The 17,193-nt window shown below is 40.2% G+C and overlaps 1 protein-coding gene across 1 annotated transcript; it reads left to right on the top strand.

Annotated features, from left to right (window-relative positions):
* Positions 1-3,121: 3,121 nt before the first annotated feature.
* On the top strand, positions 3,122-14,682 carry LOC145895464 (uncharacterized). The gene is made up of 24 exons (XM_082984272.1): positions 3,122-3,228; positions 3,382-3,452; positions 3,621-3,734; positions 3,914-3,976; positions 4,231-4,442; positions 4,869-5,070; positions 5,354-5,547; positions 5,820-5,994; positions 6,201-6,491; positions 6,766-6,828; positions 7,075-7,280; positions 7,450-7,654; positions 7,793-7,983; positions 8,149-8,371; positions 8,710-8,971; positions 9,640-9,780; positions 10,093-10,256; positions 10,506-10,598; positions 11,065-11,267; positions 11,967-12,116; positions 12,298-12,452; positions 12,613-12,750; positions 13,004-13,745; positions 14,031-14,682. The coding sequence occupies exons 1-23, from the start codon at positions 3,122-3,124 to the stop codon at positions 13,284-13,286; spliced, it is 3,906 nt and encodes a 1,301-aa protein (XP_082840398.1). The 3' UTR covers positions 13,287-13,745; positions 14,031-14,682.
* Positions 14,683-17,193: the final 2,511 nt, after the last annotated feature.

The raw sequence follows: 17,193 nt of genomic DNA, 5'->3' as shown, positions 1-17,193 counted from the left end.
ACAAATCGCCGGAGGTTTACATTTTCTCGCCTCCTCTAAGATTATTCACGGGGATGTCGCGGCCAGAAACATTTTAGTAGGAGAGGCAAGTATCCCCGAAAACCCAAACGTTCATTTTGCATGGTGTTAAATTGGGCGCAGATAGCGTTAAAGCTTGCACTATACGGTGACTGATTTTATGAGGATTCGAAATTGCATGTAATGGATATTAATTTACAATGTTTTTGTCAGTTTCCTATGCGTAAGCAACATCCAAACTTTGCAGAACATGCAGTGTAAAATTTCTGACTTTGGTCTGGCCAACGACGTTTACCGCTACGGCATGATCAAGGGCGCCACCGAGCGACGAGTTCCGTTCAAGTGGGTCAGCCCCGAACGGATGATGGGAGGGAAAGTCCCTATTACGTGGCGGAGTGACGTGTAAGTTGTTTATAACATTAGATATAACACACTGGGCCCGTCCTAGAAAATACAGAATCAGGCAGACAGTGGAACCCTTTTTGACCCCGGGGCGATGTGGCCTAATCGACCACATAACAAATAGTGCTTTCTTATGTTCAAGGTGGTCTTTCGGCATATTACTTTACGAAATGGTAACAGTGGGTACCACGCCATACCCTGATATTGAACAGAGTCATCTCTTTTATTCACTGGAAAAGGGGTACAGGATGCCAAAGCCCACGTCGTGCAACGATCATCTGTAAGTGTTGGAAATTGTGAGCTCATTGCATCAATACGAAATCCTTACTGTAACATTCGTTAATTGAAACATAAAGCACCAGAGGACTACACATGTTGGCATGAGCACATTTGATTAACTTGCTATCATAGTACAGCACGGTCCAGCACGTTTTACGCGTGTATCGAGGGCAGTTAATTTTGGTTTAAAGCTGTTTCAAAAACAAAACATTTGTATCACCACTTCATGTTGGCCACAAGTTTAAATGTGTTTATAGATACAAACTCATGCTACAATGTTGGCAGTGGTTGCCAATGAACCGACCAACCTTCGTCAACCTCCAGGAGCAGCTAAGAGATGTAAAAAGTGTTGGAACAGTGGACCGACAAATCTTGCCAACTGACAGCTTAGATGGAACATGCGGAGACAAGTATTTGGCACCTTGGTCCACTGGCACCAACTTTGAAGTCAACAATACAGAACTTTTCTCACAGTTTAATGGTGATGTTGGACATCAAGCCGGGGTCGATCTCCGTGTTGCTTTTGATAAAATTGTTTGAATAATTGGAGACTAGGGTGGTCAATATCCTACCGAGATACTGTGTGCACAAGAATTTCACGCAAAATCCACAGTAAATTTGCACCTGAATTTTAATTCAACACATAGTCAAATGCACGTACAAGCAATCAGCCAATAATGATATGTGAGCTGCAGACAGTTGTGCACGCCGATGCAACTGGTTTCCAGGCGGTTCCTTGACCATGGTGTGTTCTGCTACTTTATCGTCTTCGGTAGTTTGGTGCTTGAAGTACAGCTGAGAAAAACACAACCGAATTGAAATTCGACACCCACATTCTTAACAATGGGTTTTGATGAGTGAATGGTTACAGACACTGAAGGAACAACCGAATTTGCCGTATCGATAAACATTCAATCTGTGTGTTCGAATGTTGGAGCAGTATATGGGCCCATATTGTGTTTGTTAGTGTGTAGATCAACAGTAACGGCAAGGACACAAGTATATATATAGGGTTGGTCAAACCAGCTTAAGCTGTGAGTGAACACAAATGTTTGAACAGGTTTTCTTAATACACTTTAAGTCAACGAAGTATGTTAAAATGCAGAAACTGCGCATACAGTTGGTTTTTGGAAATTAGTGGCAAAACGTTCAACATCGCATTCATGACAAGGGGCGGAACGTTAATTAGGTGTTCGTTAACCCAAACAAAGATATTATTCTGTCTTATATGGAACAAAACGCATATTAATGTGTCTTCACATTGTCCAAAATTTATTTTTCAGTGCAACGCTTTAAATTGCCATGACACATTCGAATTGCGCAGTGTTCAGAAAATACCCTGAGTTTTAGAACAAGTGGCAGAATGAAACCGACCTTGGAAATTCCTTCTGTGTTCAACCCGCAGCCGCGGACCGATACAAGAGACAACACAGAAGATATTGAAACAGTAACTGAACGAGTTATGACACATAATGACCGCAGCAGAACTGTAGCAGAAAAAGGTTCAGTTTTAACTGCACTTTCCAAGCTAGGTTGCAAGACGAATTACGACCGAGCACATTCACGCATATTTATATCTTTCCTGATTTTGTGTCTGTCCGCCATTTTTAGGGTGGGCTTGGGGGGATGGACAATTGTCGTGGGAGATTCTGCATGCGTTGGCTGTTGAATATCAATGCAATCGTACCCATGTGGTAAACAGACTTGAAAATATAAAAAAAAAAAATGTTTATGCATTACCTCTATATTCGCTCCCCTGGACTTTTTGCAGCAGCGCACCCCCGGAAATGTTTCAATTTAACATTGCGTTTTTACAAGCAAACGAACAAGACATACTGCCTATGGAGTTACATGCACCACTGTTTATGTTATGTGACAAAATTGAATTGTTAATTCACTCTGTCGGAACTCGGTTAACCACATGAGTTTGGCAAGCGTACTCGAAATAAACAATTACTGTACTGACACATACTATAATGCGTTTTTTTGCATTTCGATTGATAGTATTGGGTCTAGGTTATGTATTAGTTGGAGAACCCAGTCCATGTTGCGATATATTTTAAGAGACAATTTTTAATTTATTCCACTCCGTCCCTGGGAATCAAACGACATAGGAATCGACGTAATAAGTCATGAACAGGGAATGTCATTAGCAATCCAACGTCGATGTAATTGGTCAAAAATAAACACTAATCAGGAGGGGGCAGCGCAGAGCTCGTTTGGTTTCAGCCAAAACCATGGGATTTTTCCATTTCTGGTTGGCGTGGCTGCACTCCGTTGCGGTTTCGGTACAGTGAGATGAAAAAAGACACATTTCCAGTTAAAAGCGCTACCGTGGACCACCATACAAGTGATAGCTGTCTGCCTGCATGGCTTAGTCACCGTGTTCATATAATGTTGTACAAAAAAGGATTAGTTAGAAATGGTACAGCAAATAACCTTGGAAACATGCTCCGGCTGCAACTTACAGTTGTGTGATTTGTACGAGCTAATGTCTCTACTCAGTAGATACGCAATGATGGTAAATCCGTAAGTTGTCAAACTCTAGTCCTTGTGCAACTAATAATATACTTAAGGAAATGTTGAAAGAAACAAAAATTCTGTTGGAAAAGATAAAAAAATAACTTTTGCAGGAATCACAGATGTAGTTTGATACATGATGTGGAAACATTCCACGTTCAGCTGTTTCTGCATTTTACTAGTGGCCACGACCGAAGCACAACGGACTGCAAACAATTGTTCAAGTAAAGATCGTAAGACAACTGTAAAATATATGTCAACAATATATAAAGGTCTAATAGTATGCGGGTGGGTAAAAAATTGCATTTGTAGAATGTCTGACACTTGCAATGGTCGGTATATCAAGAATAGGTGAGATAGTAATTATATGATATGCTTTAATCTTCGTGTTATACCAACAGGGGTTGGAGACTTGAAGAAAATTCAGATATCCCATTACCCTGAACTGTATCTTCCCAGTAACAAAAACCTCTCGACCGTTAAACTCAGCGTCACCTTCAACTGGACAGTGGAAAGTAAATAGAAATCACAGTGTTTTGCGTAAAAATAAACAAACACGACATTTTAAAGTCATAGGAATTGAATGCAATCCTGGCTTCAATAAAATATACAGTTGTTTTAAACTAGGCAAAGTTAAGTGTTTTCTGTGCACTTGATTTCGAATACCGAAAGAGTTGAGTAATTTGTTTTTTAGATGAGGATTACGATGGTTTTATGTACTGTTTTTTCGACCGGGACAACCACATTTCAGACAAAGGCAAGTATATCTACATCAAATTATAGAATGGCTTTCTGTACAGCATAGAGTGAACAAGTTTCATGCGGTTTAAAAACAAAAACCTTTAATAACTAACAATGAAATTCAAATATCGAGATAAGACATCCGGTTGGTCAGTTCAAATCTTTTTTCTAAAAGACCTTCAGGTTGACTCGTGTGCCACAAAACCATTCGAAATATTCTGCCAAAAACAGTTTGTTACAAATTGTGTTTAGTTTATCAATCTGTTGCAGGCTCGGATTATTACTACGACCTCCACGAACACTACTGCCAATCCATGATAGGCATGAAAATGTGGGTGACGAACGTTAATGGGGATTATGTGGAGTGCTCCTACCCGTGCGAGTCAGTTGATCTACAGGGTTGCAAAAGTGAAGAAATCTGCGTTACAGCCGCTTATGTTGATCAGCCCTGTCCAATGGGACAAATAAAGGCCATAATGAAGGTATTTCCGATTACATGAGCAATGCTAGTACTCACCAAATGTCCCAACAATAATTTCCGGATATATGACCAACCATCCTGCCAGACAGGACGGTACTGAAATCAGACAATACTCATGATTTCCACATATAGAGTGGTCAACGACAAATGCAACGTTGGATTCGTTTTATTTTCGAGGAATTTATGTCGGTTTTGGTTAACCACCAAATTTGGCATGCCTTTGTTTCAAAAATGGCACGCGTGCTGGTTTCCACCTGGAATGAATATATTTTCAAAAATATATTCCTTATTTGCATGCTGTTCTAGATGGTATAGTCCGTATTCCACAGCCTACTATGAGAAAACGTGCAAAAAAAACGAATAACTAATCAAAACCAAGTAATTGTTTATGTAAGTTTATTTGACCCCAAATGATTGCTGATTACAGAACCAAACCAACATCACGTTTCCTATCCGATTCGGTCGTTCGTACTATTTCAACATTTTCGGGTACCGCGGAAGACGAATTTTTGGTAAAGCTCTACATAGCAGCGATGTCTTCCTATTCTGTGGCTATCACCTCATCAACAAGCATCCAGTAGACGAGCAAGCAGCTTACAAGTATTGTCGCAGTGAACAAGTACTCAGTAGTGAGTAGTATATTGTTGGAAGTTTCTTTGGTTTTAAAACGTTTGGTAAAGTGCATGTTATAACAGCGATGACAAGAGAAGAATTTTGCACCAGTTAACGACACAGTGAAGTTTAAGAGTTTATGTCTCATATTATTTGTGAATGAAATCCGCTTTTGCGGGTTCTAAAGATGCCAAAATGCAAAAAAACTCATTAAACTTTGACTTGCTTGACGCTATTGTAATACATCCGAAACGAGTTAAGTAATTGGTCCGTGATGCAAAAATTCATATTTTAATCTAGACTTGACATCGTCATCGGGACCACCAATCAACTTCACAATGCTCGAAGCATTCCGAAATCACAAGGACCACACGATAACAGTGACGTTACAATGGCAAGCACCTCATGTCGTGGACAACATTGAAAACCACTTGCCTGACAAATACTTGGTGTTGTACGTGAATCAAACCGGCTTTCACTCAAAGGCAGTTGAGGTAAAATCCATGTGTAGAAGTCCTTCAGGATTTACAGCATGGTTTGATTGTTAGTTGTGCTTATATGCAATGCGACCGCAATGGTTCGCATATAGTGTAACCACAACATCCCCTAATGCTGTAGTGCTTCTGTACCCTACTGCATGTATTCTATTACTATGTTAATATATTTGACATGTTAAATATAAACGTACAGGCCGTGCTTGAACCCGTTGTATTTGAATGTCGTTTCTGACATAGCACACAAACAAATGTTTCCACATTTCGTAAAGGTGATACCACTTCCTGGTCAATATGTGTTCACGTACACTTACCGTGGGCTACGCCCGAATAACACCTACGTGTTTAAGGCATTCGCTTACATGAATCTTAATGATAAGACCTGTCCTGGTGGAGAAAATTGCGAAAACTTTGGGACTGCGGCAGAAATAGAAGAATTCTTTGAAGGTTTGTGCAGAGATTGGCTTAGCTTAAAAACACCTTGCATGATTAAATTCAAAAAATTGAAAATAAATTATCAAAAACCACTGACTAACATAAAGTGTCTGTGGTGGTGGCGGTGGCGGTGGCGGTGGCTGAGGTGTAATTGCTGTAGAAAGTCGTCTTTTCTATTCTGGTATGATGAAATCTTCATTCGCTTTACGTTTCCACAGATTGGAATCCCTGCCCAATAGACAGAGAAGTGATAGAACGTCATTGCGATCCGCATGCGTTTTGTGAGATCCTCAGCAAAGATCGTTCACGAATAAACTGCACCTGTAAACCTGGCTACAGCGGTGATGGGATTGACCGATCCATTGGGGGAGTCGGTTGCCAAAGTCCTAGTATACAGAATGATGAATTGATGGTTGTCGAGACATTCTATTACCCTAATCTTCACCTTTCCGATCATACAAACCACTCGACCGCAAAACTAAGCGTTACTTACAACTGGACAGTGAAGGGTTGGTAGTGTTAATTGTGTATAAGCTGCAGACAGATGCTGATCATATGTGGGTAAAGTTGTTGTGCATTCTCTGCGAAGGTGTCAAGAGAGTCTTACACAGAATTGTTTCAAAGATTTTCATTTAAATAAGCACACGTCTTATTGCAGACTTTTCATCTTATTGCAGACAGTAAAAAAATTTTACTGAAAGGTATTTTGCGGAAACAGTGGCCCTGTCTGCGCTCACTAAATATCATTATTAGCTCCATCGTTTAAAGATCGATTTGTTTCAGGAGACGATCACGACGGATTCATGTATTGCTTTTTTGACAGTGACGACGATACATTGGCCTACGGCAAGTACCTCAAATCAAAATTTAAAACAAAAAACATTTCAAGGAACATTACAACATATGAAACAACATTTTGTCATGCATAATGTAGCACTTGCTTACGCTTAAGTGGAAATTAGTCACTTGAACTTGATTCGCATTGAATTACTTAGATCGTTAGATCTATATAAAGTGCGCATAAACGACAAAGCAGTGAGCCTTCGTTTTTATAATCACGCGATGATGTCTACAACCATATTTTGTTGATAGAAAACGAATATGAGAAGGACGAATACTGCCAGGCGTTGATCGGCATGAAAATGTGGGTCACAAACGTTAAAGGAGAACTTGTGGAGTGCAAATACCCTTGCGAAGCAGAGGACGTGACGAATTGCACAAGCTCGGAAAGTTGCGTTATTGCATTGGAAGAAGTGGACCGGCCCTGTCCAATGGGACAGATAAAAACAATCATGAAGGTATAAGAAGGTCCAAATGTTAAATTGTAGGTACTTAAAAATTTCTTGTTCCACCCAGCCCAAACAAACAGAAAATTGCCCAAAAAAACTACAAAATTGACATAAACATCCTCATAAAGGTGCTGTCTTGGATTCACGTTGGTTCTATACGTTTTACGGTTGTTTTCAGAATCAAACAAATATCACGTTTCCCATCCGGTTCGGTCGTTCGTACACATTCCACATTATGGCTTATAGAGGCCGATGCATGATTGGCGTAGACAGGAATTATGGCCATGACGTGTATCTGTTTTGTGGCTATCACCTCATCAACAAGCATCCTGTCGACGAGCAAGCAGCTTCCGAGTATTGTCGCAGTGAACAAGTACTGAGTAGTGAGTGTACATTTCTTGTTTAGGCTGCAACAATTTATATCTACTACTTTTAAATACTCTTAGAATATATGACCAACGTCTACCATGTCCGCGTTTGTTTGACTACGAAGAAATATGTTCAATATATTTCTAATTTAGACATGACTTCGTCTTCGGGGCCACCACTAGACTTCACAATGGTCAATTGGTACCGCAACCACACAGACCATACAATAACTGTAGTCTTGCAGTGGACAGCACCTCACATTCTCGATGTTATTACCAACAGTTTACCTCCTGAGTATCGTTTGCGCTACATAGTGGATGACGCATTCTCAAGACCATTAGTAGTAAGTACACACACGACAACCTATAAAATCATTCAAGGTCGAAAGTGTTTTTCCATTGAATTCTTCATTAATTACAGTAAACCGTATCGATCTTAGAATACAAGTTGAAATACAAGATGCATTTGTGAAAATAGTACATTTATTCGTGCATGTAACATTTAACCTCGTCGTGGTGAAACCGACCAATTTCTTACATCTGTTTCACTTCGAAAGATCAAAGCGCAGGACGGAGAAACTTTGTTCAACTTCACGTATCAAAAACTACCTCCGAATGCCACATACTTGTTCTCCGTGGTTGCGTACATAGACCTGGATAAAGTTTGTATAGGGAAGGACCACTGGTGCCAAAACTATGGATCCCCCGCTTACTTAGAATACTTCTTTGAAGGTTTGAGAATTCGATTCCAAAGATCTAACAAATCATTTCTAATCACGATTTACGTTTCAAAAGTTTTCCAATATATGATATCAGAAGGAAATATGTAACAAATAATCATTATAGCAATAAAAGGCCAGCTAAAGAATACCATCTTAATAATAGTTTCGTGATATCTGTGTCGCAAAGATTACATTTTGATATTGCACTTGGAAAAACTTTTTGTATTTAAGGCTCGTTTCTTGATTTTGCATTAGGTTTCCGGTGAATTTGGTGGTTCTTAAACATTGCTTTATATATTTCAGCCGCAAAATGATCAGGAAAAACTCCAATCAAATCATTCTGTTTAGATTGGGACCCCTGTCCAGTCGACGAAACTGTGAAAGAACGTCACTGCGATCCACATGCATATTGTGAGGTTCTCAGCAACGATCGTTCTATTTTGAACTGCACCTGCAAACCCGGATACAGTGGTGAAGGGGTGGATCAGTTCATTGGCGGGACCGGCTGCAAAGACTACAACGCCTGTCACGGATCTACAGCTAAATGCGCAACGGCTGCAACATGCAAAGACAGGCCAGCACCAAAACTGGGTTATGATTGCTCTTGCGAGTAAGTTAGCTTTCGTTAGCTTTTGTCGCCTATAAGTTAAAACTAAGAGCATTGTTTATACCGAAGCTACGTAAGCCCGCACCAACTACTAAGTTATAGTTCTATTTTCAACTAATTGATAATAGCAGAAAAACCATATTCCTTAAGGATTTTGATTCTGCGAAAACCATGCACGGCACATAACCAAGTAGCGACCATAGGCAATATCGACCAATTATTTTGATCCAACGGTTGTCGGCGGCTAAATAGCAATGTGGATGACATTTTTGTTAAAATGCCATATGCACTGAAGTCACAGACCCCGTAAAAGTTTAAGTCGATGAAATTTCCTTTAAATAAACTGCTAATATTCGCTCGCAAAGGAATTCGCTTAACATTGTATAACAACGTTAAACCGAAGCCCTCTCACCAGACAGTGTCTGGAGCTTAGCATTATTGCTGGCTGTATTGATTTCACATGATTTCCGCTACATTGAGCCATCTGCACTGTCGGTTGTTCGGTTGTGGTGTTACGCAACGGATTGCGACTGCAATGTCACCACAATGCGTTGCATTCACGATTGGCTTGCAATAGGAAAGACCTTTCTGCCATTAAAAAAAGCATTAGTTTATATTTCTTTTTAACTATGTTTCAGTGATCGCCTTTTGTGCATAAATATTCTTTACAGCGAGGGTTACACCGGTGATGGATACAACAGCTGTAGGAATATGAAAAACCCCGTGATCGCTGTTATGGGCACCGCAGGTTTGGTCACTGTGTGTCTTCTTATGTTCTTCGTCATCAGACGTCGACGAGAACGAATGAGAAAGTAAGTTTCCAATACAAATATGTGGGTGGATTACCAAAAGGCAGAAGTCGATTTTTTTGAATAATTTTGGTTACAGACCGTTGATGTCATTGAATGTAGTTGGTGGTATGTAAATCCACTCTGCATTGACAATAGGTAACTTGCAAACACCGTGAATCGATTACTATTGTTGGACAAACCTTTCACAAAAACGATTTTCTGAACGAAAGTTTTTATCTTACGGTCAACAAAGACTCAGTGGCAGATTTTGTAATATTACTTACAGGAGCTGCTATAATATGATGGGTATATTTATATTTGTTGTTGTATAAGGAGACTCATATTCGACCAATCGCGGTTTGTAGCCGGCGAATCTCTGGCAGACCTGGCGCCTTTTCTAAACTACTCTCAGTTCGAAAACCACCTTCAAATGACCAACATGGGTCCTGTATTTGGACAAAAGTGGGAAATAGATCGCAACAACCTGGCTTTACATGGTTTGCCATTACTTTATATATAGTTTGGGGCAAGAATTTTGCCTTTTTCCAAAATAACTTTAAGGTAAACTGTTCTGAGGTTTAGGATTAAATAAACGTACAACTATCATGGAAACCGCCCCGATGAATATACCTTTGCCATCAAAACCATAAATATTGACACTAACCGCTTACTTAAGACTTTTCTCAGGTTGTGATTTGACTCGCTCAGGCAATTTAAAGATAACGGGTTTCATCACTAAATTTCAGACGTACTCGGAAGGGGAAACTTTGGAGTCGTTTACAGAGCAACCTGGCACGACATTGGATCGAAAGAGGAAGTTGCCGTGAAATCGTTGACAGGTTATTTCAATTCAGTTGCAAAGTACCAGCCGTTAAAAGCAAGCCTTAACACGATTTGTGAATAAATTTGTCGGGCATTTACGTAAAAGAAACAAAAGAAAACTGATTTGGTTGACGGATGCCTTTGTTGGCAGGCACCTGGCAGACATTTAAATATATCGCATATAAGAAACCTGAGGCACAAATCTCCAAGTTTTGCTACAATTGCTATTCAGTGTGACTTGGAGGTAGTTGGCAACAGCAGCCTACATGTTCAGCCAGTTTTACTATTTAATTATAGCTTACAGCCTATTACATTTATTTTCCATTTTGACACGTGGTTATTATATATTGAAATTTTATGAGATCTTTATTGTATTATTACCAGCAACCGTTACCCCAATCAAACCAGCCTATACCTGAGACACATTTACCAAATTCATGTTCACCGAAAATTTGTAAATCAAATGGCTTTGCTTTCTTGCAGCTCTTCATGCGGTTGCATACAGGGAGGATTTCCTGGCTGAAATGGCGCTCCTAATGTCGCTTGGGCCGCACGACTCCATTATGGAGATCATTGGGGTGTGCACGACAAAGCTGGATGCGGACAACGAGTGCGAATCACCATTGTTGGTGACCGAGTACATGAAATATGGAGATTTGCTTCATTTTCTCTGGGATTGCAGGGAGGTTAGGATAGAAATCGTTTCCTTATTTATGACGTCATGCGAGACATTAAGTGCTGACAGCAACGCCTCTCAACATTACCTGGCGTCGTACGTGGGATAACGCTGTAAACAGCATGGGTGTTAACATCTTGAGGCAATAACAAACGGCTCCTAACCAAATCCATTCAAACCACAACGATCGATCCGCATGATAACCTTTTTGATGGGCATTAATATCAATAAAATGTCAGGGGGAAAAGGAAACCAAAGATTTCAGGGTTGCAGTGAAATTTTTGCAACCGACAAGGTTGACATTTACGCGATCGGGAGGAGTGATCCGCACATATCATGGAAATCCTAATCTCACGTCAGCAAATATGCTGGTACCTACGTAGGAAAATTCGGTTTTCCGATTTTAATCGCTGTAAACCCAGCGATTACTGACGTAAAGCTGGAATCCCCGTTGCGTTTCTGCCAGTGGTCAGATCAAAATTCAACGCACAATGCAAACAACGACCAGTCGTGCTTTCAGTACAAGTCAAACCATAATTGAACAATCGAATAACCAAAATCTGAGTATTTTTGAGTTAGGGAAGCTATGGTCCCTACATGTCCCCCAGCTACGCCAATGGATGCTGTCTGCTGTTTTCCATAGTACAGATTTACTGCGCCGGTTCTTTACAGTATTGACCAAACACAAGATACGTAATTTGGTTTGAAGGCATCCAAGAGAAACCAGAATCCAATCTACAACTTCAGTGAGTCCAATCTCTACCAGATTGGGCGACAAATCGCCGGAGGTTTACATTTTCTCGCCTCGTCTAAGATTATTCACGGGGATGTCGCGGCCAGAAACATTTTAGTGGGAGAGGCAAGTATCCCCGAAAACCCAAACGTTCATTTTGCATGGTGTTAAATTGGGCGCAGCTTCATAGCGTTAAAGCTTGCACTACGGTGACTGATTTTATGAGGATTCGAAACTGCATGTAATGGATATTAATTCACAATGTTTTGTCAGTTTCCTATGCGTAAGCAACATCCAAACTTTGCAGAACATGCAGTGTAAAATTTCTGACTTTGGTCTGGCCAACGACGTTTACCGCTACGGCATGATCAAGGGCGCCACCGAGCGACGAGTTCCGTTCAAGTGGGTCAGCCCCGAACGGACGATGGGAGGGAAGGTCCCTATTACGTGGCGGAGTGACGTGTAAGTTGTTTATATCATTAGATACAACACACTGGGCCCGTCCTAGAAAATACAGAATCAGGCAGACAGTGGAACCCTTTTGGAGAACGGGGTACTTTTTGACCCCGGGGCGATTTGGCCTAATCGACCACATAACAAATAGTGCTTTCTTATATTCAAGGTGGTCTTTCGGCATATTACTTCACGAAATGGTAACAGTGGGTGCCACGCCATACCCTGATATTGAACAGAGTCAACTCTTTTATTCACTGGAAAAGGGGTACAGGATGCCAAAGCCCACGTCGTGCAACGATCATCTGTAAGTGTTGGAAATTGTGAGCTCAGTGCATCAATACGAAATCCTTACTGTAACTTTCGTTAATTGAAACATAAAGCACCAGAGGACTACACATGTTGGTATGAGCACATTTGATTAACTTGCTATCATAGTACAGCACGGTCTAGCACGTTTATGTATCGCGGGCAGTTAATTTTGGTTTAAAGCTGTTTCAAAAACATAACATTTGTATCACCACTTCACATGTTGGCCACAAGTTTAAATATGTTTATAGATACAAACTCATGCTACAATGTTGGCAGTGGTTGCCAATGAACCGGCCGACCTTCGTCAACCTCCAGGAGCAGCTAAGAGATGTAAAAAGTGATGGAACAGTGGACCGACAAATGTTGCCAACTGACAGCTTAGATGGAACATGCGGAGACAAGCATTTGGCACCATGGTCCACTGGCACCAACTTTGAAGTCAACAATACAGAACTTTTCTCACAGTTTAATGGTGATGTTGGACATCAAGCCGGGGTCGATCTCCGCGGTGCTTTTGACAAAATTGTTTAAATAGTTGGAAACTAGGGTTGTCAATATCCTACCGAGATACTGTGTGCACAAGAATTTCACGCAAAATCCATGGTAAATTTGCACCTGAATTTTAATCCAACACATAGTCAAATGCACGGACAAGCAATCAGCCAATAATGACATGTGAGCTGCAGACAGTTGTGCACGCCGATGCAACTGGTTTCCAAGCGGTTCCTTGACCATGGTGTGTTCTGCTACTTTATCGTCTTCGGTAGTTTGGTGCTTGAAGTACAGCTGAGAAAAACACAACCAAACTGAAATTCGACACCCACATTCTTAACAATGGGTTTTGATGAGTGAATGGTTGCAGACACTGAAGGAACAACCGAATTTGCCGTATCGATAAACATTCAATCTGTGTGTTCGAATGTTGGAGCAGTATATGGGCCCATATTGTGTTTGTTAGTGTGTAGATCAACAGTAACGGCAAGGACACAAGTATATATATAGGGTTGGTCAAACCAGCTTAAGCTGTGAGTGAACACAAATGTTTGAACAGGTTTTCTTAATACACTTTAAGTCAACGAAGTATGTTAAAAAGCAGAAACTGCGCATATAGTTGGTTTTTTGGAAATTAGTGGCAAAACGTTCAACATCGCATTAATGACAAGGGGCGGAACGTTAATTAGGTGTTCGTTAACCCAAACAAAGATATTATTCTGTCTTATATGGAACAAAACGCATATGAATGTGTCTTCACATTGTCCAAAATTTATTTTTCAGTGCAACGCTTCAAATTGCCATGACACATTCGAATTGCGCAGTGTTCAGAAAATACCCTGAGTTTTAGAACAAGTGGCAGAATGAAACCGACCTTGGAAATTCCTTCTGTGTTCAACCCGCAGCCGCGGACCGATACAAGAGACAACACAAAAGATATTGAAACAGTAACTGAACGAGTAATGACACAAAATGACCGTAGTAGAACTGTAGCTGAAAGAGGTTCAGTTTTAACTGCACTTTCCAAGCTAGGTTGCAAGACGAATTACGACCGAGCACATTCACGCATATTTATATCTTTCCTGATTCTGTGTCTGTCCGCCATTTTTAGGGTGGGCTTGGGGGGATGGACAATTGTCGTGGGAGATTCTGCCTGCGTCGGCTGTTGAATATCAATGCAATCGTACCCATGTGGTAAACAGACTTGAAAATATAAAAAAAAAAATGTTTATGCATTACCTCTATATTCGCTCCCCTGGACTTTTTGCAGCAGCGCACCCCCGGAAATGTTTCAATTTAACATTGCGTTTTTACAAGCAAACGAACAAGACATACTGCCTATGGAGTTACATGCACCACTGTTTATGTTATGTGACAAAATTGAATTGTTAATTCACTCTGTCGGAACTCGGTTAACCACATGAGTTTGGCAAGCGTACTCGAAATAAACAATTACTGTACTGACACATACTATAATGCGTTTTTTTGCATTTCGATTGAGTTGATAGTATTGGGTTTAGGTTATGTATTAGTTGGAGAACCCAGTCCATGTTGCGATATATTTTAAGAGACAATTTTTAATTTATTCCACTCCGTCCCTCGGAATCAAACGACATAGGAATCGACGTAATAAGTCATGAACAGGGAATGTCATTAGCAATCCAACGTCGATGTAATTGGTCAAAAATAAACACTAATCAGGAGGGGGCAGCGCAGAGCTCGTTTGGTTTCAGCCAAAACCATGGGATTTTTCCATTTCTGGTTGGCGTGGCTGCACTCCGTTGCGGTTTCCGTACAGTGAGACGAAAAAAGACACATTTCCAGTTAAAAGCGCTACCGTGGACCACCATACAAGTGATAGCTGTCTGCCTGCATGGCTTAGTCACCGTGTTCATATAATGTTGTACAAAAAAGGATTAGTTAGAAATGGTACAGCAAATAACCTTGGAAACATGCTCCGGCTGCAACTTACAGTTGTGTGATTTGTACGAGCTAATGTCTCTACTCAGTAGATATGCAATGATGGTAAATCCGTAAGTTGTCAAGCTCTAGTCCTTGTACAACTAATAATATACGTAAGGAAATGTTGAAAGAAACAAAAATTCTGTTGGAAAAGATAAAAAAATAACTTTTGCAGGAATCACAGATGTAGTTTAATACATGATGTGGAAACATTCCACGTTCAGCTGTTTCTGCATTTTACTAGTGGCCACGACCGAAGCACAACGGACTGCAAACAATTGTTCAAGTAAAGATCGTAAGACAACTGTAAAATATATGTCAACAATATATAAAGGTCTAACAGTATGCGGGTGGGTAAAAAATTGCATTTGTAGAATGTCTGACACTTGCAATGGTCGGTATATCAAGAATAGGTAAGATAGTAATTATATGATATGCTTTAATCTTAGTGTTATACCTACAGGGGTTGGAGACTTGAAGAAAATTCAGATATCCCATTACCCTGAACTGTACCTTCCCAGTAACAAAAACCTCTCGACCGTTAAACTCAGCGTCACCTTCAACTGGACAGTGGAAAGTAAATAGAAATCACAGTGTTTTGCGTAAAAATAAACAAACACGACATTTTAAAGTCATAGGAATTTAATGCAATCCTGTCTTCAATAAAATATACAGTTGTTTTAAACTAGGCAAAGTTAAGTGTTTTCTGTGCACTTGATTTCGAATACCGAAAGAGTTGAGTAATTTGTTTTTTAGATGAGGATTACGATGGTTTTATGTACTGTTTTTTCGACAGGGACAACCACATTTCAGACAAAGGCAAGTATATCTACATCAAATTATAGAATGGCTTCCTGTACAGCATAGAGTGAACAAGTTTCATGCGGTTTAAAAACAAAAACCTTTAATAACTAACAATGAAATTCAAATATCGAGATAAGACATCCGGTTGGTCAGTTCAAATCTTTTTTCTAAAAGACCTTCAGGTTGACTCGTGTGCCACAAAACCATTCGAAATAGTATGCCAAAAAAAAAGTTTGTTACAAATTGTGTTTAGTTTATCAATCGGTTGCAGGCTCGGATGATTACTATGACCTCCACGACCACTACTGCCAATCCATGATAGGCATGAAAATGTGGGTGACGAACGTTAATAGGGATTATGTGGAGTGCTCCTACCCGTGTGAGTCAGTAGATCTACAGGGTTGCAAAAGTGAAGAAATCTGCGTTACAGCCGCTTATGTTGATCAGCCCTTTCCTATGGGACAAATAAAGGCCATAATGAAGGTATTTTCGATTACATAAGCTATTACTCACCAAATGCCCCAATAATAATTTCCGGACACGTGACCAACCATCCTGCCAGAAAGGACGATACTGAAATCACACAAAACTCATGATTTCTGCATATAGAATGGTCGACGACAAATGCAACGTTGGATTCGTCTTATTTTCGCGGAATTTATGTCGGTTTTGGTTAACCACCAAATTTGGCACGCCTTTCCTTCAAAAATGGCACGCGTGCTGGTTTCCACCTGAAATGAATATATTTTAAAAATTGATTTCCTTATTTGCCTGGTGTTTTAAATGGTATAGTCCGTATTCCACAGCCTACGATGAAAAAACAAAACACGAATTACAACTCAAACCCAACTAATTGTTTGTGTAAGTTTATTTGACCCCAAATGATTGCTGATTACAGAACCAAACCAACATCACGTTTCCTATCCGATTCGGTCGTTCGTATTATTTTAACATTTTCGGGTACCGCGGAAGACGAGTTTGTGGTAAAGCTTTACATAGCAGCGACATCTACCTATTCTGTGGCTATCACCTCATCAACAAGCATCCGGTCGACGAGCAAGCAGCTTACAACTATTGTCGCAGTGAACAAGTACTCAGTAGTGAGTTGTATTGTTGGACATTTCTTTGGTTTTGAAACGTTTGGTAAAGTACATGTTACAACAGCCATGACAAGAGAAGA

The sequence above is a fragment of the Ascidia mentula genome, chromosome 3 (genome assembly GCF_947561715.1).
Source record: "Ascidia mentula chromosome 3, kaAscMent1.1, whole genome shotgun sequence".
NCBI lineage: Eukaryota > Metazoa > Chordata > Ascidiacea > Phlebobranchia > Ascidiidae > Ascidia > Ascidia mentula.
The sequence above is the reverse complement of the archived record's forward strand: the minus strand, read 5'-3'. Positions and strand labels throughout refer to the sequence as shown.

Coding starts and splice junctions, on each gene's coding strand:
- LOC145895464 (XM_082984272.1), top strand. CDS start 3,122: ATGGTACAGCAAATAACCTTGGAAACATGCTCCGGCTGCAACTTACAG. Junction 5,548..5,819: donor TTCACTCAAAGGCAGTTGAG/GTAAAATCCATG, acceptor CATTTCGTAAAG/GTGATACCACTTCCTGGTCA. Junction 8,972..9,639: donor GGTTATGATTGCTCTTGCGA/GTAAGTTAGCTT, acceptor TATTCTTTACAG/CGAGGGTTACACCGGTGATG.